The 18050-nt window shown below is 40.6% G+C and overlaps 1 protein-coding gene across 2 annotated transcripts; it reads left to right on the top strand.

Moving 5' to 3' along the window:
* Positions 1–318: 318 nt before the first annotated feature.
* Positions 319–17592, top strand: b4galnt1b (beta-1,4-N-acetyl-galactosaminyltransferase 1b). Of its 2 annotated transcripts, XM_087840725.1 has the most exons (13): positions 319–523; positions 2811–2912; positions 5469–5691; positions 5769–5945; positions 10488–10594; positions 10839–10876; positions 10963–11143; positions 13788–13880; positions 13985–14172; positions 14252–14392; positions 14486–14723; positions 15728–15816; positions 15972–17592. In XM_087840725.1, exons 3-13 carry the CDS (start codon positions 5477–5479, stop codon positions 16029–16031), a joined length of 1527 nt encoding a protein of 508 aa, XP_087696851.1. In that variant the 5' UTR covers positions 319–523; positions 2811–2912; positions 5469–5476; the 3' UTR covers positions 16032–17592. The 2 variants fall into 2 exon arrangements, with proteins under 2 accessions (XP_087696851.1, XP_087696850.1); XM_087840724.1 differs by having other exon boundaries at positions 320–523; positions 15728–17592.
* The last annotated feature ends 458 nt before the right edge of the window (positions 17593–18050 follow it).

Raw genomic sequence — 18050 nt, forward strand, 5'->3', positions numbered from 1 at the left:
TGAGGAAAAAATCAAGACAGTTCCTCGAAGAAAAAAAACATTCCTTAACAGAATACCAGAAAGGAGGGGAAGTACAGACGGTGAGATACTATAGAAGCTGAAATTAGCAGTACACATATTTATCGACTGTGTGCACAGACGCCCACACACACACACCAATCTAAACATGTATATAGACATAAATCTTATTGTTTGATCATAATTCTACTTTTTTTTTTTCTTTTTGAGAAATCGTGCAGTCAGTTCAGTGTTATCATCTCCTCTATGTGTGTGTGCATGCTCAGCTGACTGACCGCTGATGAGCGGTGATATCGGTGCGCTCACCGCCGCGCTGCAGCCGCTGTTGCTGCAGGGGGAGCATCCGTCCAACAGCCTGCAGTGCTGCGATGCGCGGCAGCTCCTCTCTGCGCCTCTTCCCCCCGCATAATCGTTTTCAAGACCTCCGAGGAACAGATCCGTGAGAGAGGGGCGAGCTCTGTGCAGCAGGGAGGTGAAAGAGTCTGTAGTGTGCGTCTTAACTGAGGTGAGCTGTGGGGTTATTTGATTTTTTCTACAGTGGGGGGCTGCTTTAAAGGCCCTTGTCCCCGTCTTCGGCAGGGGATTTTTTTCTGGGGTTGTTATTTTTCAGCTCTGACTGAACGTTTGACAGCTTCTTTGATAGACAAAGAGGGGATAGGCATGAGATTTTTTTTTACAATTTTGACATTAACATGGTGGTAAAATAACTAAATACACAGTATGTCTTTATTCTGGAGATGTTTTTCAGCATATTAGAAGTGCTGTTTAAAGATAATTTCGGATGCATGGGTTTTCTTGCGCTCTCACTCAGAATAAGGTGGGCTAATAGGCCTGTGTGTAGCCGGGTAGTTATATTCGCTACCTCGGATTTCTGTACACACATTCGCATTTTTTTTCCCATATTTTCCTCATGTTTCACAGTACGAAGGAAGGTGTGCTAATTTTGTGCTAATTATCCCAAATAGTCCGAAACATGCGAGCAAATCTTTGGTAGGGACCCATGGACTATATGCATGTCCATAGCATGTTCACCGCGGCACTCCCTACCATAGGCTCGTTTTTAGGTTAATTACAACAGCGTGCAGCACACAGCTATGTTCTGATTGGCTTAGATTATCTGTTATGTCTTAGGGCTGTTCCACTATCGCTGCTAATTATCATTCAGACGGGGAGATCAAATCTGGGAGGCCTGCAGTAATGCAAAACAATGTTTTGCATTACTGCAGGCATATCTTCACAGATATGCATCATGTCATGTTGTCTTACCTTACAATCTCTGTTGAAATACAGTACTGTGCAAAAAGTCGAAACCAACCCCTCATTTCTTATATTTTGATTCCAGGAAGCCAGATTTGTAATTATTTAAAAAGTAGACACCCTGAAGGTCTTAAACATTTTTCTTTTAAAGTCGTTGGCTGCTTATTGACCTAGTTTCAGTCTGGTCCTTGTACCTGAGCAATCTCACAGGAATGTTTTTGTTATTGCTGTTTTGTAAGCCACTGATCTATAAATAATTCAAACATAATCAGGGGATGACCTGTGTGGTGTCCACATTTAGTAAATAACTTGGCAAAGAACCAATTCTAAATTGTATTTTTTTTAACATAAAATTTGCTCCTATTTCATTTCCTTTTGGAAGGGTGGTGGTACAAGAAGGAAAACTGCAAGAAAACTCTGAGGTATAGCAGATTACCGATTACACAAGAACTAGACTGAAAGGTACGACAGTAAGTGGCCAAAGCCATCTGTAAGCCATCTTCTGATTTAGAGGAACATTGCTAGTTCTGATCCTATTAATCTTTCCCCTGTATTGATTTAGTTTTTCCCCTCCAGCCCTTTGTAAAATGTTGAGATACAGAAATTCTTTTATTGCTGCCATATAACCTGCATCATTATAATTGCATTAATAACATTCTTTACAGCATTATTCCATTTAATAATATTTCTCACAGTATTGATATTGCATTAAAGTTGTTTATTGAAGATGTTCATTTAATGATCCTTTCATTATGTTAACTTTTATTACAGGTACAGCCAGGAGTATTTCATACACATTGCATAATATTTGTGCTCATTTAGAGTTGTTGCATTAGTCTACAAGAAGGTCTTAAGCTTTGAGAAGCGCGAGTCTTCACAATCTATTGTGAAAAGGACTAAAGCATAGAAGGATAATTGCATGCATGCTTACAATAACATATAATCTAGGAATGTGTCAGGCCTGAGGCCTTAACTCATTTAGCTTCCAACTGCATTTTAGTCTACTTGGTAACAGATGACCGGAGTCGACAACCAACCCTCAGAGACCTTGAAGGCTTGAAGTTATTACCTTGTTTGGAAAGTTGTTATAGAAATGAGAAGTTCTATGTCTGTTTATAGCCATCTAAAATGTACCATTTACTGTAACTGACGTCTTTAACCTATTTTTACGCCATGGGGGGGCGGATACCTCACTGCTTTAAAAGTGTTCTCAACATGTATTTTTGTCAGAAGACATATGCTGATGTTTTCTCCTGGGTGTTAATAAACTCACCGTTTGATTGCACTTTTCTGGGGCCTCCGTGGTTTGTGACACTGCTCTACATTGATTGATTTCGCGACAAAAACTAATTTCCCCCGGCAGCTGTGGTACCATGCAGTCACTTAATGAAACGCTACATGGTCACTTACCTCATGATTATATGAGTTTATATGCACTCCAGGTTTCTTAAGAGTACATTCTGTTATATTATTATTAGTTGTTATCCACTTTTTCAGTCTGTACTCCTTGAGTTGTGTTTTTTTGTTCTTTCCAGATGGAGAAGGCGCTTGCTCATTTCCACAAATGTTTACATGGTTTCTGGAGATGCAGGTGTCAACAGAGGTTTTCCTTTCAATGACTGGATAGAGGCAGTGAGGTAGATATTCCTATAAATACTTTTTAAACTGCTAGAAATGAAAGTCTGTCTGCTAAATGGTTACAGAATGTTTAATTTAATGTCTTGTCTCCTCCATTTGTGGCAGTGAATTTTGTGTCGGTATAATTAGATCATTGTAAGCAAGCCCACACACACACACACACACACACACACATACAAGAGACATAGAGTCTTGATTCCATCACTTCAAAGGTTTTCTACATTATTTCTAACACTAGACTTTTCCTACTCTGAACATAAACAAAGTCGTCATCATTAGATGTAAGCATTTATGTCTTTAACAAGAAGACTGGATTCCTACTATGTAGCTGTGTATAATATTTAAGTTCCCACAATATGAGCAATTCATTTACAAGAATACCATCTCACCCACACCCAAGTGCATGCAGAATCAGAAATGGAGTTTTTGTTTTTCACAGCTGGAGGAGAAAGAAGTAATTGTGTGCTGGCAAATTTCTGAAAGGGGACACATCTGCATTCAGTTATATACAAGAAGAAGAATCGAGGAGAAAAAATATGGGAGGGGAATGAGGGATCGGAAGGCATTCATGATTTCATTATGCTGATCCTTTCGGCAGATATATAGATCTCTTTTAATGGCTCCACTGTGAGTGCAACCACAAAAATGCGAATAATTTTCCATCGATCTGTAGCTGTGGTGACGACTTAGAAATTCTTCTGAGACTATAATTAAACAACTGCAATTAAACAACTTCCTGTAGGCTGTTTTTGGGGTTGAGCTGAAGTGGAAGGGGTGGTGCAGAGGGATGACATAACCTTTTAACTTTAGCAAAACCTCACAAAGTTGTCACACAAAACAGAGACTGTTGATTTTGTTCCCATCACTTACAGTGGGGCAAAAAAGTATTTAGTCAGCCACCGATTGTGCAAGTTCCCCCACTTAAAATGATGACAGAGGTCAGTAATTTGCACCAGAGGTACACTTCAACTGTGAGAGACAGAATGTGAAAAAAAAATCCATGAATTCACATGGTAGGATTTGTAAAGAATTTATTCGTAAATCAGGGTGGAAAATAAGTATTTGGTCAATAACAAAAATACAACTCAATACTTTGTAACATAACCTTTGTTGGCAATAACAGAGGTCAAACGTTTACTATAGGTCTTTACCAGGTTTGCACACACAGTAGCTGGTATTTTGGCCCATTCCTCCATGCAGATCTTCTCAAGAGCAGTGATGTTTTGGGGCTGTCGCCGAGCAACACGGACTTTCAACTCCCGCCACAGATTTTCTATGGGGTTGAGGTCTGGAGACTGGCTAGGCCACTCCAGGACTTTCAAAGGCTTCTTACGGAGCCACTCCTTTGTTGCCCGGGCGGTGTGTTTTGGATCATTGTCATGTTGGAAGACCCAGCCTCGTTTCATCTTCAAAGTTCTCACTGATGGAAGGAGGTTTTGGCTCAAAATCTCACGATACTTGGCCCCATTCATTCTGTCCTTAACACGGATCAGTCGTCCTGTCCCCTTGGCAGAAAAACAGCCCCATAGCATGATGTTTCCACCCCCATGCTTCACAGTAGGTATGGTGTTCTTGGGATGCAACTCAGTATTCTTCTTCCTCCAAACACGACGAGTTGAGTTTATACCAAAAAGTTCTACTTTGGTTTCATCTGACCACATGACATTCTCCCAATCCTCTGCTGTATCATCCATGTGCTCTCTGGCAAACTTCAGACGGGCCTGGACATGCACTGGCTTCAGCAGCGGAACACCTCTGGCACTGCGGGATTTGATTCCCTGCCGTTGTAGTGTGTTACTGATGGTGACCTTTGTTACTTTGGTCCCAGCTCTCTGCAGGTCATTCACCAGGTCCCCCCGTGTGGTTCTGGGATCTTTGCTCACCGTTCTCATGATCATTTTGACCCCACGGGATGAGATCTTGCGTGGAGCCCCAGATCGAGGGAGATTATCAGTGGTCTTGTATGTCTTCCATTTTCTGATGATTGCTCCCACAGTTGATTTTTTCACACCAAGCTGCTTGCCTATTGTAGATTCACTCTTCCCAGTCTGGTGCAGGTCTACAATTCTTTTCCTGGTGTCCTTCGAAAGCTCTTTGGTCGTGGCCATGGCGGAGTTTGGAGTCTGACTGGTTGAGGCTGTGGACAGGTGTCTTTTATACAGATGATGAGGTCAAACAGGTGCCATTCATACAGGTAACGAGTGGGGGACAGAAAAGCTTCTTACAGAAGACGTTACAGGTCTGTGAGAGCCAGGGATTTTCCTTGTTTGAGGTGACCAAATACTTATTTTCCACCCTGATTTACGAATAAATTCTTTACAAATCCTACCATGTGAATTCATGGATTTTTTTTTCACATTCTGTCTCTCACAGTTGAAGTGTACCTCTGGTGCAAATTACTGACCTCTGTCATCATTTTAAGTGGGGGAACTTGCACAATCGGTGGCTGACTAAATACTTTTTTGCCCCACTGTAAATCGCATTCCTGTTCGGAAATATTGTCAGAGTATAATTATAGAAACCAGAGCGTCATCCAGCATTCTAATCTCTGACAGGTTCCAGGATGCGGTCCATGAGGAAGACGGTGTTGCTAGTCATCTTGGTGTCTGTGGTGCTAGTACTGGCTCTCCTCCATTCGTGGCCCACTCGGGGTTATACCACAGTGGATGTTTGGCAGCGACCAGCGTTTATAGTAGAGAGGCATCTGGAAGAGAGGGTCCCTGAGTCAGACCATCGATTGAGCAATATTCCCTTCCATGTAAGGGATAATGTGGCGAGGTAAGTAATGCTATTTTGAACCAAAACGGACAGACCTGAGCTTAAATCTGATCACACGTGTCTTATAATCTGTCCAGTTTGCTGGCACGTAATGGATGCATATGTGAGGGCGAAAGTGGGGGGGTAAACCTACCGTTCGCACAACTCTTGTTCCCGCGGGTGTCAGCTCACCCGCTGCACACTGCCTTCGAGGCTTCAGAGCTGGAGGAGATGAAGAGGAGACGGGCGAAAGAGTACAGCAGCTTTCAGACGAGGTAAGGAGTACTTAAGAGATGTTTCACATATTTTATCTGTGTGGCTAAAATATTATTATGTGGCCTGATGTGTTGTTTTATTTAAATTAAATAATGATGTAACAAAATGTGTTACTTGAAATAATCCATCTGTCTCAGTGCACGCTACAGGAAATTGTTTTTTAGACTTACCTATCTCTTACATGGAAAATCATCCACAATCTCACATCACTCTTGTCAAATCTGCTGACCTGCTTCGCTTTGTGGTTTGTTACTACGCAGTTTGAATGTACATGCATTAGAACATATATAAACACAGACCTTTCTTTTTGCTTGTTTCCGGTACACAACTGGCAGCCTTAAAACCTGCCCGCATCTCTGTGGATCGTGCAGGAGTTGTGCATTAGTAAGGCTACATAGACGGGTATTTTTGAAAACACAGCTTTTTCTATTTGTTCGGGCCTTTCGTCCACACGTAAAAGCGTTTTGGATCACTGAAAATAGAGGTTTTTCAAAAACTCAAGTTTTGCGTTTACGTCTGTACAAAAAAAACAGAGATTTAGACACGCGGCGTCAAAGGTGAGCGCCTTTTTTGACGTCAAGCTGTGCGTCACGTTATTGTTTACATGAGATGAATTTGTACAATGGCAAGTATAGATAAAATACTGTTGCTTTTAATCTTACTATCTGCAGTTTTTACATGCTTACATACACACACACAGTTACTGTCCCTCCGTTTAGAAACACAGAGGCATCAGAGTGAACGTCGACGCGGCTTCTACATTCAACACAGGCGCTGTCACAACCCAAATCCTGACGCCATTATTATGAATCACTCAGACTAATGTAAAATTTTCAGTTTCTTTATTGAATAAACTCTGGATGAGAGAGCCAGTGAGACAAAATCCACTGAATACTGACTTTAGCTATTAACATTTGAAATGATGAAGGCAATTAAAAAGTAACACAAAATTAGCCGCCTTTCCAGAAAAATGTAAACTTTTCAGAAGTACTGAAATTAATTCCTAATACAACAAAACTTGTTTTTATCAAAAGCTTTGCTCTCCAGTAAGAAACGTGAGGTCATTTTAATAATGTTATTCGCGTATAATAGTAATTGTGACTGTTGTTTGCGAAGAGCTTCCTGCCTTCTGCTTGAATTCAATTCAATTCAGTTCAATTCAATTCAATTCAATTCAATTTTATTTATATAGCGCCAAATCACAACAAATGTCGCCTCAAGGCGCTTCATAGATACAGAGAAAAGCCCAACAATCATATGACCCCCTATGAGCAAGCACTTTGGCGACAGTGGGAAGGAAAAACTCCCTTTTAACAGGAAGAAACCTCCGGCAGAACCAGGCTCAGGGAGGGGCGGCCATCTGCTGCGACTGGTTGGGGTGAGAGAAGGAAGACAGGATAAAAGACATGCTGTGGAAGAGAGACAGAGATTAATAACAGATATGATTCAATACAGAGAGGTCTATTAACACATAGTGAGTGAGAAAGGTGACTGGAAAGGAAAAACTCAATGCATCATGGGAATCCCCCGGCAGCCTACATCTATTGCAGCATAACTAAGGGAGGATTCAGGGTCACCTGGTCCAGCCCTAACTATATGCTTTAGAAAAAAGGAAAGTTTTAAGCCTAATCTTAAAAGTAGAGATAGTGTCTGTCTCCCGAATCCAAACTGGAAGCTGGTTCCACAGAAGAGGGGCCTGAAAACTGAAGGCTCTCCCTCCCATTCTACTTTTAAATACTCTAGGAACAACAAGTAGGCCTGCAGAGCGAGAGCGAAGTGCTCTAATAGGGTAATATGGTACTACAAGGTCATTAAGATAAGATGGGGCCTGATTATTTAAGACCTTGTATGTGAGGAGCAGGATTTTGAATTCAATTCTGGATTTAACAGGAAGCCAATGAAGGGAAGCCAAAACAGGAGAAATATGCTCTCTCTTTCTAGTCCCTGTCAGTACTCTTGCTGCAGCATTTTGGATTAACTGAAGGCTTTTCAGTGAGTTTTTTGGACATCCTGATGATAATGAATTGCAGTAGTCCAGCCTGGAAGTAATAAATGCATGAACTAGTTTTTCAGCGTCACTCTGAGACAGGATATTTCTAATTTTAGAGATGTTGCGCAAATGGAAGAACACAGTCTTACATATTTGTTTAATATGTGCGTTGAAGGACATATCCTGGTCAAAAATGACTCCAAGGTTCCTCACAGTGTTACTGGAGGCCAAGGTAATGCCATCCAGAGTAAGAATCTGGTTAGATACCATATTTCTAAGCTTTTCAGCGCTGAGTACAATGACCTCAGTTTTATCTGAGTTAAGAAGCAGAAAGTTAGTGGCCATCCAAGTCTTTATGTCTTTAAGACATTCCTGCAGTTTAACTAATTGGCGTGTGTTATCTGGCTTCATGGACAGATAGAGCTGGGTGTCATCTGCATAGCAGTGAAAATGTATGCTATGTCTTCTAATGATGCTGCCTAGGGGAAGCATGTATAATGTAAACAGAATTGGTCCTAGCACTGAACCCTGTGGAACTCCATAATTAACCTCAGTGTGTGAAGAGGACTCTCCATTTACATGCACAAATTGGAGTCTATTAGATAGATATGATACAAACCACTGCAGTGCAATACCTGTAATACCTACAGCATGTTCTAATCGCTCTAATAGGATATTATGGTCAACAGTATCGAATGCTGCACTAAGGTCAAGAAGGACAAGCACAGAGATGAGACCACTGTCAGAGGCCATAAGAAGATCATTTGTAACCTTCACTAAAGCTGTTTCTGTGCTGTGATGAGCTCTGAAACCTGACTGAAACTCTTCAAATAAACCATTCCTCTGCAGATGATCTGTTAGCTGTTTGACAACTACTCTTTCAAGGATTTTTGATATGAAAGGAAGGTTGGAGATTGGCCTATAATTAGCTAAGACTGCTGGGTCTAGAGATGGCTTTTTGAGTAAAGGTTTAACTGCAGTCACCTTGAAGGCCTGTGGTACATAGCCGATTATTAGAGATAGGTTGATCATATATAAGATCGAAGAATTAATCAATGGCAGGACTTCTTTGAGCAGTTTTGTAGGAATGGGGTCTAAAAGACACGTTGATGGTTTGGAGGAAGTAATTATTGAAGTTAACTCAGAAAGATCGATTGGAGAAAAAGAGTCTAACTTAACATCAATGGTACTAAGAGTAACTGTAGATAATATTACATCTGTGGGATGATTATTGGTAATTTTTTCTCTAATGATAAAAATTTTATTTGTGAAGAAGTTCATGAAGTCATTACTAGTTAACGTTAAAGGGATGGTTGGCTCAAAAGAGCTCAGCCTGGCTACAGTGCTGAAGAGAAACCTGGGGTTGTTCTTATTTTCTTCAATCAGTGATGAGTAGTAAGCTGTTCTGGCTTTGCGGAGGGCTTTCTTATAAAGCAACAAACTATTTCTCCAGGCTAAATGATGATCCTCTAAATTTGTGACACGCCATTTCCTCTCCAGATTACGAGTCATCTGCTTTAGGGTACGTGTTTGAGAATTATACCACGGGGTCAGGTACTTCTGATTAGAGACCTTAGTTTTCACTGGAGCTACAGTATCCAGAGTCGTACGTAGTGAGGAGGTGAAATTATTAACAAGATAATCGACCTCTGTTGGGGTAGCGTTCAGATAGCTGCTCTGCTCTGTGTTGGTACAGGGCATTGACGATGATAACAGTGGCTGGATTATATTCTTAAACTTAGTAACAGCGCTTTCAGAAAGACATCTACTTTGATAAAGTCCACTTTCCACTGCTGCGTAATCAATTATTGTAAATGTAAATGTTATCAAGAAATGATCAGACAGGAGAGGGTTTTCAGGAAACACTGTTAAATGTTCAGTTTCTATGCCATATGTTAAAACAAGATCTAGAGTGTGATTAAAGTGGTGGGTGGGTTCTTTTACATTTTGAGAGAAACCAATTGAGTCTAACAACAGATTAAATGCCATGTTGAGGCTGTCATTTTTAGCATCAACATGGATGTTAAAATCACCCACAATAATTATTTTATCTGAGCTCAGAACTAAATCAGATATAAAGTCTGAGAAATCAGACAGAAACTCTGTGTAAGGCCCAGGTGGACGATAGATGATAACAAGTAAGACTGGTTTCTGAGTTCCACAGCTGGGGTGGACAATGTTAAGCATCAGGCTTTTAAATGAATTAAAAGTCTGTCTTGGTCTTTCATTAATTAATAGACTGGTGTGAAAAATTGCTGCCAAACCGCCCCCTCGACCTGTGCTTCGAGATTTCTGGTAGTTAGAATGACTCGGGGGTGTTGATTCATTTAAACTAACATAATCATCCTGCTGCAACCAGGTTTCTGTAAGGCAGAGTAAATCAATTTGTTGATCAATTATTAAGTCATGTACTAACAGGTTTGCCAATTATCTATGAAGCCCACATCGTTTCTGGGACACCACTCAGACAGCCAGCAATTTAAGGAGAACATGCGGCTAAACATGTCTGCTGTGCTTGTTCATGTAAAAAAACAAAAACATTTCATTTCAGGTCAAAGACCCCTGCAGATCTACTCATTATTGCTGAGGCTAACAGCCCCTTGCAGTATCCGACACAGGGGGTGGAAGTACGACCCCTGAAAACAATCATCATCCCAGGTACAACTTCAATATCTGAGCAACTCAGATATTTATGAAAGTCTCATGTTTTTATCATTTGAAAGTAGTTAAAACTGGCCCCTAAACATTAAAAATTAACTTGAAGTAGAGGTGGTTTATATACTGGATATTCTTTGTACCTACATATATTTTAAGGTCACCCCTCTGAAAGGCCTTATTTATCCAGCTGGTGCATACAGGAAATGGACTGAAAATCAATCAGTGTTTGTTTCTCTTTTTCCAGGCTTGGCCTTACATGACCTTCCCAGAGATAATTACTCAGTGAGTGCTCAAATGTGTCTGTCTTTAAATATTTTAGAGGCCTGCAGTCCTCTGAGCTTGACCGCTATTCTTTCCATCATATGCAGATAAACATCACTGCCATGCTGGGAACTCTAAATGTGGCCGCGGAGGTAGACGAGGTGAAAATCAAAGGTGATGGCGAGATGCACATGACTCTTTCCAGCCGCCTGCTGCCGAACATGAACCGACAGCTGCAGTTCGTCACCTACACGAACACGCTGTTTCATCCCAGCACGGCAGACACAGGTGAGCCCTCGGAAACAATCCACCATCTTATCGGCTCTGGACTTTGTTCTTCTGTATTTTTCAACAAATTCCACAAAGGAGAAAGTAAAGATACAGAAAAAGAATTATCTCACACCCTAATTTGAGTCTGTGTTTAAATTTAAAGCAATATGTGGATTTTTTTTCACTCTCAGTCATTAGATGAAAACTCTGATACTTTGATCATGCATATACAGTACAGTACAGCAGGAGCTGACTGACATGCATACTTCCATCTCCCGTTTCTGGTAGGTGGCAACTCGTACTTTTAGACTCTCCTTTTTCTCCCTCCTTGTGCTCACAGACACATAACAGGTACAGCAGTCCATTTTCCCTGCAGCACGGACTACACTGGCCATGAGGCTACATTCTTTAGGGCTATGCCTGTAACTATTGCCTTGATATTAAATCATTTTTGGAATAAAAATTAAAAAAAATAAATTTCTTCACGTCATTATGCGGGCCGCAAGTAGGGCCGCGAGATTGAGACACAGGCATTAGAGCCTCTTTATGCGCGTTTTGTTTGGGTTTTCACCGGCGTGGAATTACCAAATATAGAGAGGGCATAGCCTAACATATGAAACAGGAAAATACCGCAGTGTAATCCATTTTTTTCAACAAAGTAACTGTATTGAGAATAATACCTTTTTAAATGGTAACTGTAACGGAATATAGTTACTCATATTTTGTATTTTAAATATGTAACGGCGGTACATGTATTCCGTTACTCCCCAACACTGTCTGTACAATACCAAGATTGTTTTGTTTGTTTGTTTGTTTGCCATCATCACACCATCAGATACGGCTAACCTTCCCGAGTGTCTCCAGCCTTTATACTAAGCTACCTGTTTGCTCTCTGATGCTTCTGTCAGCAGCTTTGTCAGACTCTGTGTACCTTGCTTTTTTTTTTCCTTTTCAGTGGCCTCACACCTGCTCTTGTATGGTATTCCTGGCAAAGAAAATTATTTTCAGAACTGTTTCTCTTGAGCTAAAATTGGGCAACTAATCAGGATTCAGTCTGATATCAGAGCCTCTTTGTTCAGCACAAAATTAACAATAGTAAGCATGCACAAAACCTGAATGGCTGAAGGCATGTTTGCACTTGTCTTTCGACTTTCTGCCTGTATAGTATAACCCAGTTTCAAAACAGCTGGGGCACTTTTTAAAATGTAAATAAAAACTGAGTGCAATCGATTTTATTCACAGCAGAAGTTAGAAAATACATTGCGTCTTTATAATGAGAGTATGGACCTTTTACAAAAAGGCTGATGAAGCTCTAAACAGCATTTTGTCTTCATGACAGAATCATGTCTGTCTTTAATGCACGCGCATCTGAGTGATGTAGGACATTAAATCAAATTTGCCTAACCACAAGTAGGAAAAGCTTTCAAAATCTTTCCGCTGAGGATGACAATGTATCTGAACACTTGAACATGACCATAGCTGGACTGGTGCATCAAACCCCGTGTTCCTGTCTCACAAGAAAAAGTAAAACCCACAATGAAAAACTTTTAACAGCTTTTTGCCATTTCAACCAACAGAAACAAGACATTGCCTTGTCTTGTCCCTTGCAAAAAGAGATTCATCAAGGTTCTCTGAATCTTTCGATGATATTTTTTTACTGCAGATGACGAGATATTTAAAGTCTTCACAGTTTTACAGTGAGGAACACAATTCTTTCACAATCGGTAGACACTGTTTTATGCAGATTAGTGAACCTCTCCCCTTCTTTAGTTCTGAGAAAACTTTTTAAGATGCTTTTTTTTCCTTAAATGGTCCTCTAGCTATTTCTTTTAGTAACACTTACTTTTCCAGCATTTCCTGTCTCAATTGGGGACATGTTGCTTCCATCAAATTTAAACTGAACTAATATTTTCCTTAAAAGGGCCGTTTAAACACTGGATATGCTTTAATACAGTGATCCCCCAACCTCCAGTGTCAAACAATATTTTCACAAACTGGCCTTTAAGGTGTCGCGGATAAATACAACAAAATAAAATATGACCAAGACAAAAACCGTGGTAATTTGTAAATATAATAATAAATGCGAATTCACTTTGTAATTGTGTAACTTTATTAGCATTTTCCTCCTGAAAATGTGCCAACAACATTGCGAGTGACATCCTCCTCTCTGCCCCTTAATGCTCTCTGGTCGCTATGGTAACGTTTAAATATTTCTTTCAAAATAAGACACACAACTACAAAACTACAAAGACCCAGGGAAATTGAGTTAACAGTAAAAATGCTGAAAACCATAAATTTCACACCTGAGCTTCAACTCTCGCGTCCCAGTACCGAACGACTCGGCCTGGGGGTTAATATCTGTTAATAACATCTGTCTTTACTTGTCATCCCAACCCTGTAGAGTTTTTATGAAGGGTAAATTAGCCGTAGGAACTAAAAGTGCTTTGGGTTTTGGTTTTTTTGTGTTGTGTTTTTTTACTAGAATTGTCTATAAAATGCTGTAGAGTTTAGCATTTTAACTTGAGGGTCTGAAAAATTGGTTTTGTACAAAGACATGACATTGTTATGTCTACATGCTTTACGAGAACCAGATGAGAGTGAGGCATTCATAGTTTTATCTTAATGATACTCATGTTTTCTTTGGTGTCGGGGGGTCTTTTAGTGCAGCTTGAGACAGAGGGACATCAAGCTGTCTTCAGCATCAAGATCCGACATGGAACAACACCTAAACTGTACAACACTGGATCCAAAGGAGGTACAGCACCGGCATGTTAACGGTGTTTATAACTAAAGTCAGACGTCCTTTCTGAGTCAAACAGCACTTTCTAAAGTCCGTTTTCCTCCATCAACTCTCTGCAGAGTACAACATCAGCGCCCTCGTGACAATAGCCACAAAAACGTTCCTGCGTTACGATAAGCTTAGAGATCTTATCGACAGCATCAGAAGATACTACCCTACTGTTACCATAGTTATAGCTGATGACAGTGAAAATCCCCAAACCATCTCTGGGCCTTACATCGAACATTACATCATGCCCTTTGGAAAGGTAAGGACACACTGAAGTCTTCTCCCTGCTGTCACTGGTGATGCGATCTCAATCTAAACCTCAGCGTTGCGTCTCTTAGGGTTGGTTTGCCGGCCGAAACCTGGCCGTGTCCCAGGTGACCACGAAGTACGTACTGTGGGTGGATGATGACTTCATCTTCACAGCCAACACCAAGCTGGAGAAGCTTGTGGATGTTTTAGAAAGGACCACTCTGGATCTAGTGAGTAGCAGAAGAATTTTTTTATCTTTTTCTCAGTTAATATTAAAGTTTTGGGGCTCTTGCAGAGACAGTGTATCTATGTGTGTGAACTAGGTGGGCGGTGCAGTGCGGGAGGCCACGGGGTACACCGCCACCTACCGTCAAACCATCTCCATTGAGCCAGGAGAGGAAGATGGTGACTGTTTACACATGAGGAGAGGATTTCATCACGTCATTGAAGGCTTCCCCAACTGCGTTGTGACTGATGGGGTCATCAACTTCTTTTTAGCTCGCACAGACAAAGTCCAGCAGGTCGGCTTTGACCCACGCCTCACCAGGGTCGCTCATCTGGGTGAGTACAGGGCTTCCTTTCATATCAAAGGAGCAAATTTAGTATCATGCCATCTTTTATTTATTCAGTGTTTTGACTGCCAGATGCAAAAAGATGCCAAAATTGAAAAAAAAAATGTTAGTATTATTATTGTTATTATTATTGTTATTATTATTATTTACGCATTTGTACACAAGTCTTGAGCCACCAGTCTTTTTTTTTAATTGTCTTGGGAAATAGTTCTCCGGGCATTCAGAGGCTCTTTGAAAGTTTTTCTTTCTTTGAGTGTCCAGAAGCCGGGCCTCAACATTGTTGAAGCAGTGTGGGCTCAGAAAACAGAACAAAAGACAGCCAACACTCAGCTTTGAATGTCCTTTGAGAAGCCTGAAGAACTATTCCTGAAGGCTGCTTAAAGAAATTATAGAAAAGCTAAAGCTAAAGTGTTTAAGGAGAAAGGTGGTAAAACCAAATATTTACTTTCAAGCTTGTTAGAATTGTACAAACACTGTTTTTGATCACCTATTTCCCATTTGTTCTAGAAAAATATATAGAAATGAGGTGTAACTCAAGACTTTTGCACTTTATTGTATATTCATATTCATTGTTTTTCTATCCTCCTGCAGCACTGAGTCAATTTGTGTGCCATATAAAATTAATTGAATGTTTCCTTAATCATTTAAGAATAAAAGAGAGATGAATATCTCCGATTAAGGTATTGATAGCAACAATATCTTAGCAATTTAAGAAAAAAGATTCATATCTTATTTTACTTACTGAGACGATAACGTGTGCAAGATAATTTTTGCTAGCAAATTATGCTGTGACATTTTCTTATCAGCACACACCACCATGGAAGAGTCGCAGCTCGGCTTTAATTTACCTACATTAAACTGAACGAAATCTGATTTAAATGGAACATTTAGCTCACGCCACCTTCTCCTCATTTTCATACCTGCAATATTTCATCAATTAAAAGTGTTCCTGACCCACTGAGTGATGTTTACTCCCCTCCCTTTTTTTTCTAGAGTTTTTCATCGATGGCCTCGGCTCTCTCCATGTGGGCTCTTGCGATGACGTCATTGTCAATCACGCGACCAAAATCAAACTACCCTGGGTAAGCCAGTCAGAGAGCGACAAGACCTACGCCAAGTTCCGTTACCCATCAGCCTCCTCTGATGCCACGCACACCAAAAACGGCCTCCTGTACTTCAAGAATCGGTTTCAGTGTTTAACTCATAATTAGCTTCCCCTCCCCTCTTTTTCTCGAAGGTTCCTCCGCTCTCCCCGAGTTGCCAAAGAAGTTCTCCTCCCCCACGCCCTGTCAGATAAGATTTTGGTTTGCCTTCTCTTGAGAACCTTGAAATAATTTTTCCAGCTTCAGCTTGTAGAGCAGTTTTAGCATGTTTTATCTGTCAGTGCACAGTTCTGCAGTGAGCTAAAAAGTCCTGTAGCATCTAGAAGCCCAACAGAAAACTTTAGGCTTCCTTTTTGGTGCAAAGACAGGAGAAAATGAGCTGCAGTGCCCAGTAACATTTCGAGTCATAAAGGGATCTTGCTCATACCCTGCACAGAGACCAGGCTTTGGGAGAACCGAACAGGTAGCAGCCAGTGTAACTTCATTGTCATGCTGTTCTGGGTAGATGTGCATGCATTCTCCTTCGATTTGCACTAGCCGAATATAGAATTGAGCTTGGAACAAGGTCTTTCTGTCAGTGACAACAAACCCTATCAGTTAAGTGACAGAGTTGCAGACTCGGAGCTCCAGTGTGACCTTCTTGCCAATGCCACATGAAGAACGTGTTCCAAGTCTTTTCATTTGTCGGGTTCTGGTACTGACTGGCCGTGCCAAAGGTCTGGATGCTGCTAGCTCTGGGGTGCTTTAATCTGTGTGTGCATTATGGTGTTACTGCCCATTACCCATAATCCTTTTGTGTCACCCATGGAGAGATAAGTCAGATCTGAGGAGGAGAACCTTTTGGTCCCAGTTCATCAGGTGTTACCTGGTTGTGGGAGCAGCTGTAATGTCATCTTCTGCTGTTTGTCTGTTTCCCCAACAAGCATCTGAGGAAAACGAGGCATTTGAGTGCTCACCACCGGATCTCTACATTTGGCCCAAAAGAAACATTGGTTGAACTAAAGTACTTGTTAAAGTAGTTGTAAAATACTCACATCATTATAAAAAGAATGTGGAGAAGGGGGGGATGAAGCAAGAATACAGAGTTTTTATACTGAAACTCCTCTTTGGAGCACTCCTGCATGTCAGAGACTCAAGTGGTGATGCTGTTCTTTTATACCATGGTCTTTAGAGGGCGCCCTTGTATCACTGTATTTGTTTCCTAAGCAAGTTTTTTAACTCTGTTTTGTTAGCAATAAGGTGCCAGAGATTTATCAACTGTTTTTTTTAATCCCCAAGAGAAATATCGACTTATTTGTAACTATTTTATTTATTAATTTATTAACAATTTGTTTGCCTTTTATTAGATAGAACAGTGAAGACAGACAAGTAAGCAGGGGGGTGTCGGGTCAGAAAGCAGCACATCGGAATCGAACCTGATCTGCTCTGAGCTACACCGGCATCTGTTTGTGACTTTTAATTCATTTCTATTTTTCACCAAAATGTGACGTTTGTTCTGTTGATGGAAGAAACTAACAGCAGTGTTCCTGCTGCTTGGTTTGTATGTAGTTGTGTACTGAAGAATTTGTCTCATATTTTAATTTGTAAGTGTTGACAGATGTAGTATTTTTTTTAACAGTGATGTTTATTGTGTAGACACAGAAATCATTTGTTGCCTGTTTCACCCACCCACCCCCACACCCAAAACAAAAACATATGAGTTGTTTGAGCATTATGAGAGTTTTTAAATTCATTTCAAATGTTATAAAAAATGTGTGTGGGGAAAAAAAAAAAGAAATCTTGTGTTCAATGTTGTGATGTTGGTTCAAAGGATGAAGACGCTGACTTACAAAAGATTACAGTCGAGTAACCTTCAAGAACTTAATTTATAAGCACATCTTTTATGCTACTCAAGCGAATGAACATGATAGATGAGAGGCAAAAACTGTCAAATAATAGCAAGCACGGTTTATATTTGAGACCAAAAGCCTGCGTTTAAAACCAGGTTTTGAATTTAATGACTGAAGTTGTCTGAGAGTGTCGGAGCCTGGAAGCTGAAGGCTCTATCCCTGAGGGTCTGAAACTTGGAGAGAGGAATGTACAGCAACCACATGTCAACACAGGAGGAAGATTTCTCAGGTGGGGCTGGGGGGTGTAGAGCTGAAGGAGATCAGAGAGGTACTGAGGGCCATGAACATGAAGGAACATGCAGGTAAGGAGTCTTATATTTAGCT

This window comes from Neolamprologus brichardi, chromosome 5 (genome assembly GCF_056152115.1).
Source record: "Neolamprologus brichardi isolate AB-2024 chromosome 5, ASM5615211v1, whole genome shotgun sequence".
In the NCBI taxonomy this organism is placed as follows: Eukaryota; Metazoa; Chordata; class Actinopteri; order Cichliformes; family Cichlidae; genus Neolamprologus; species Neolamprologus brichardi.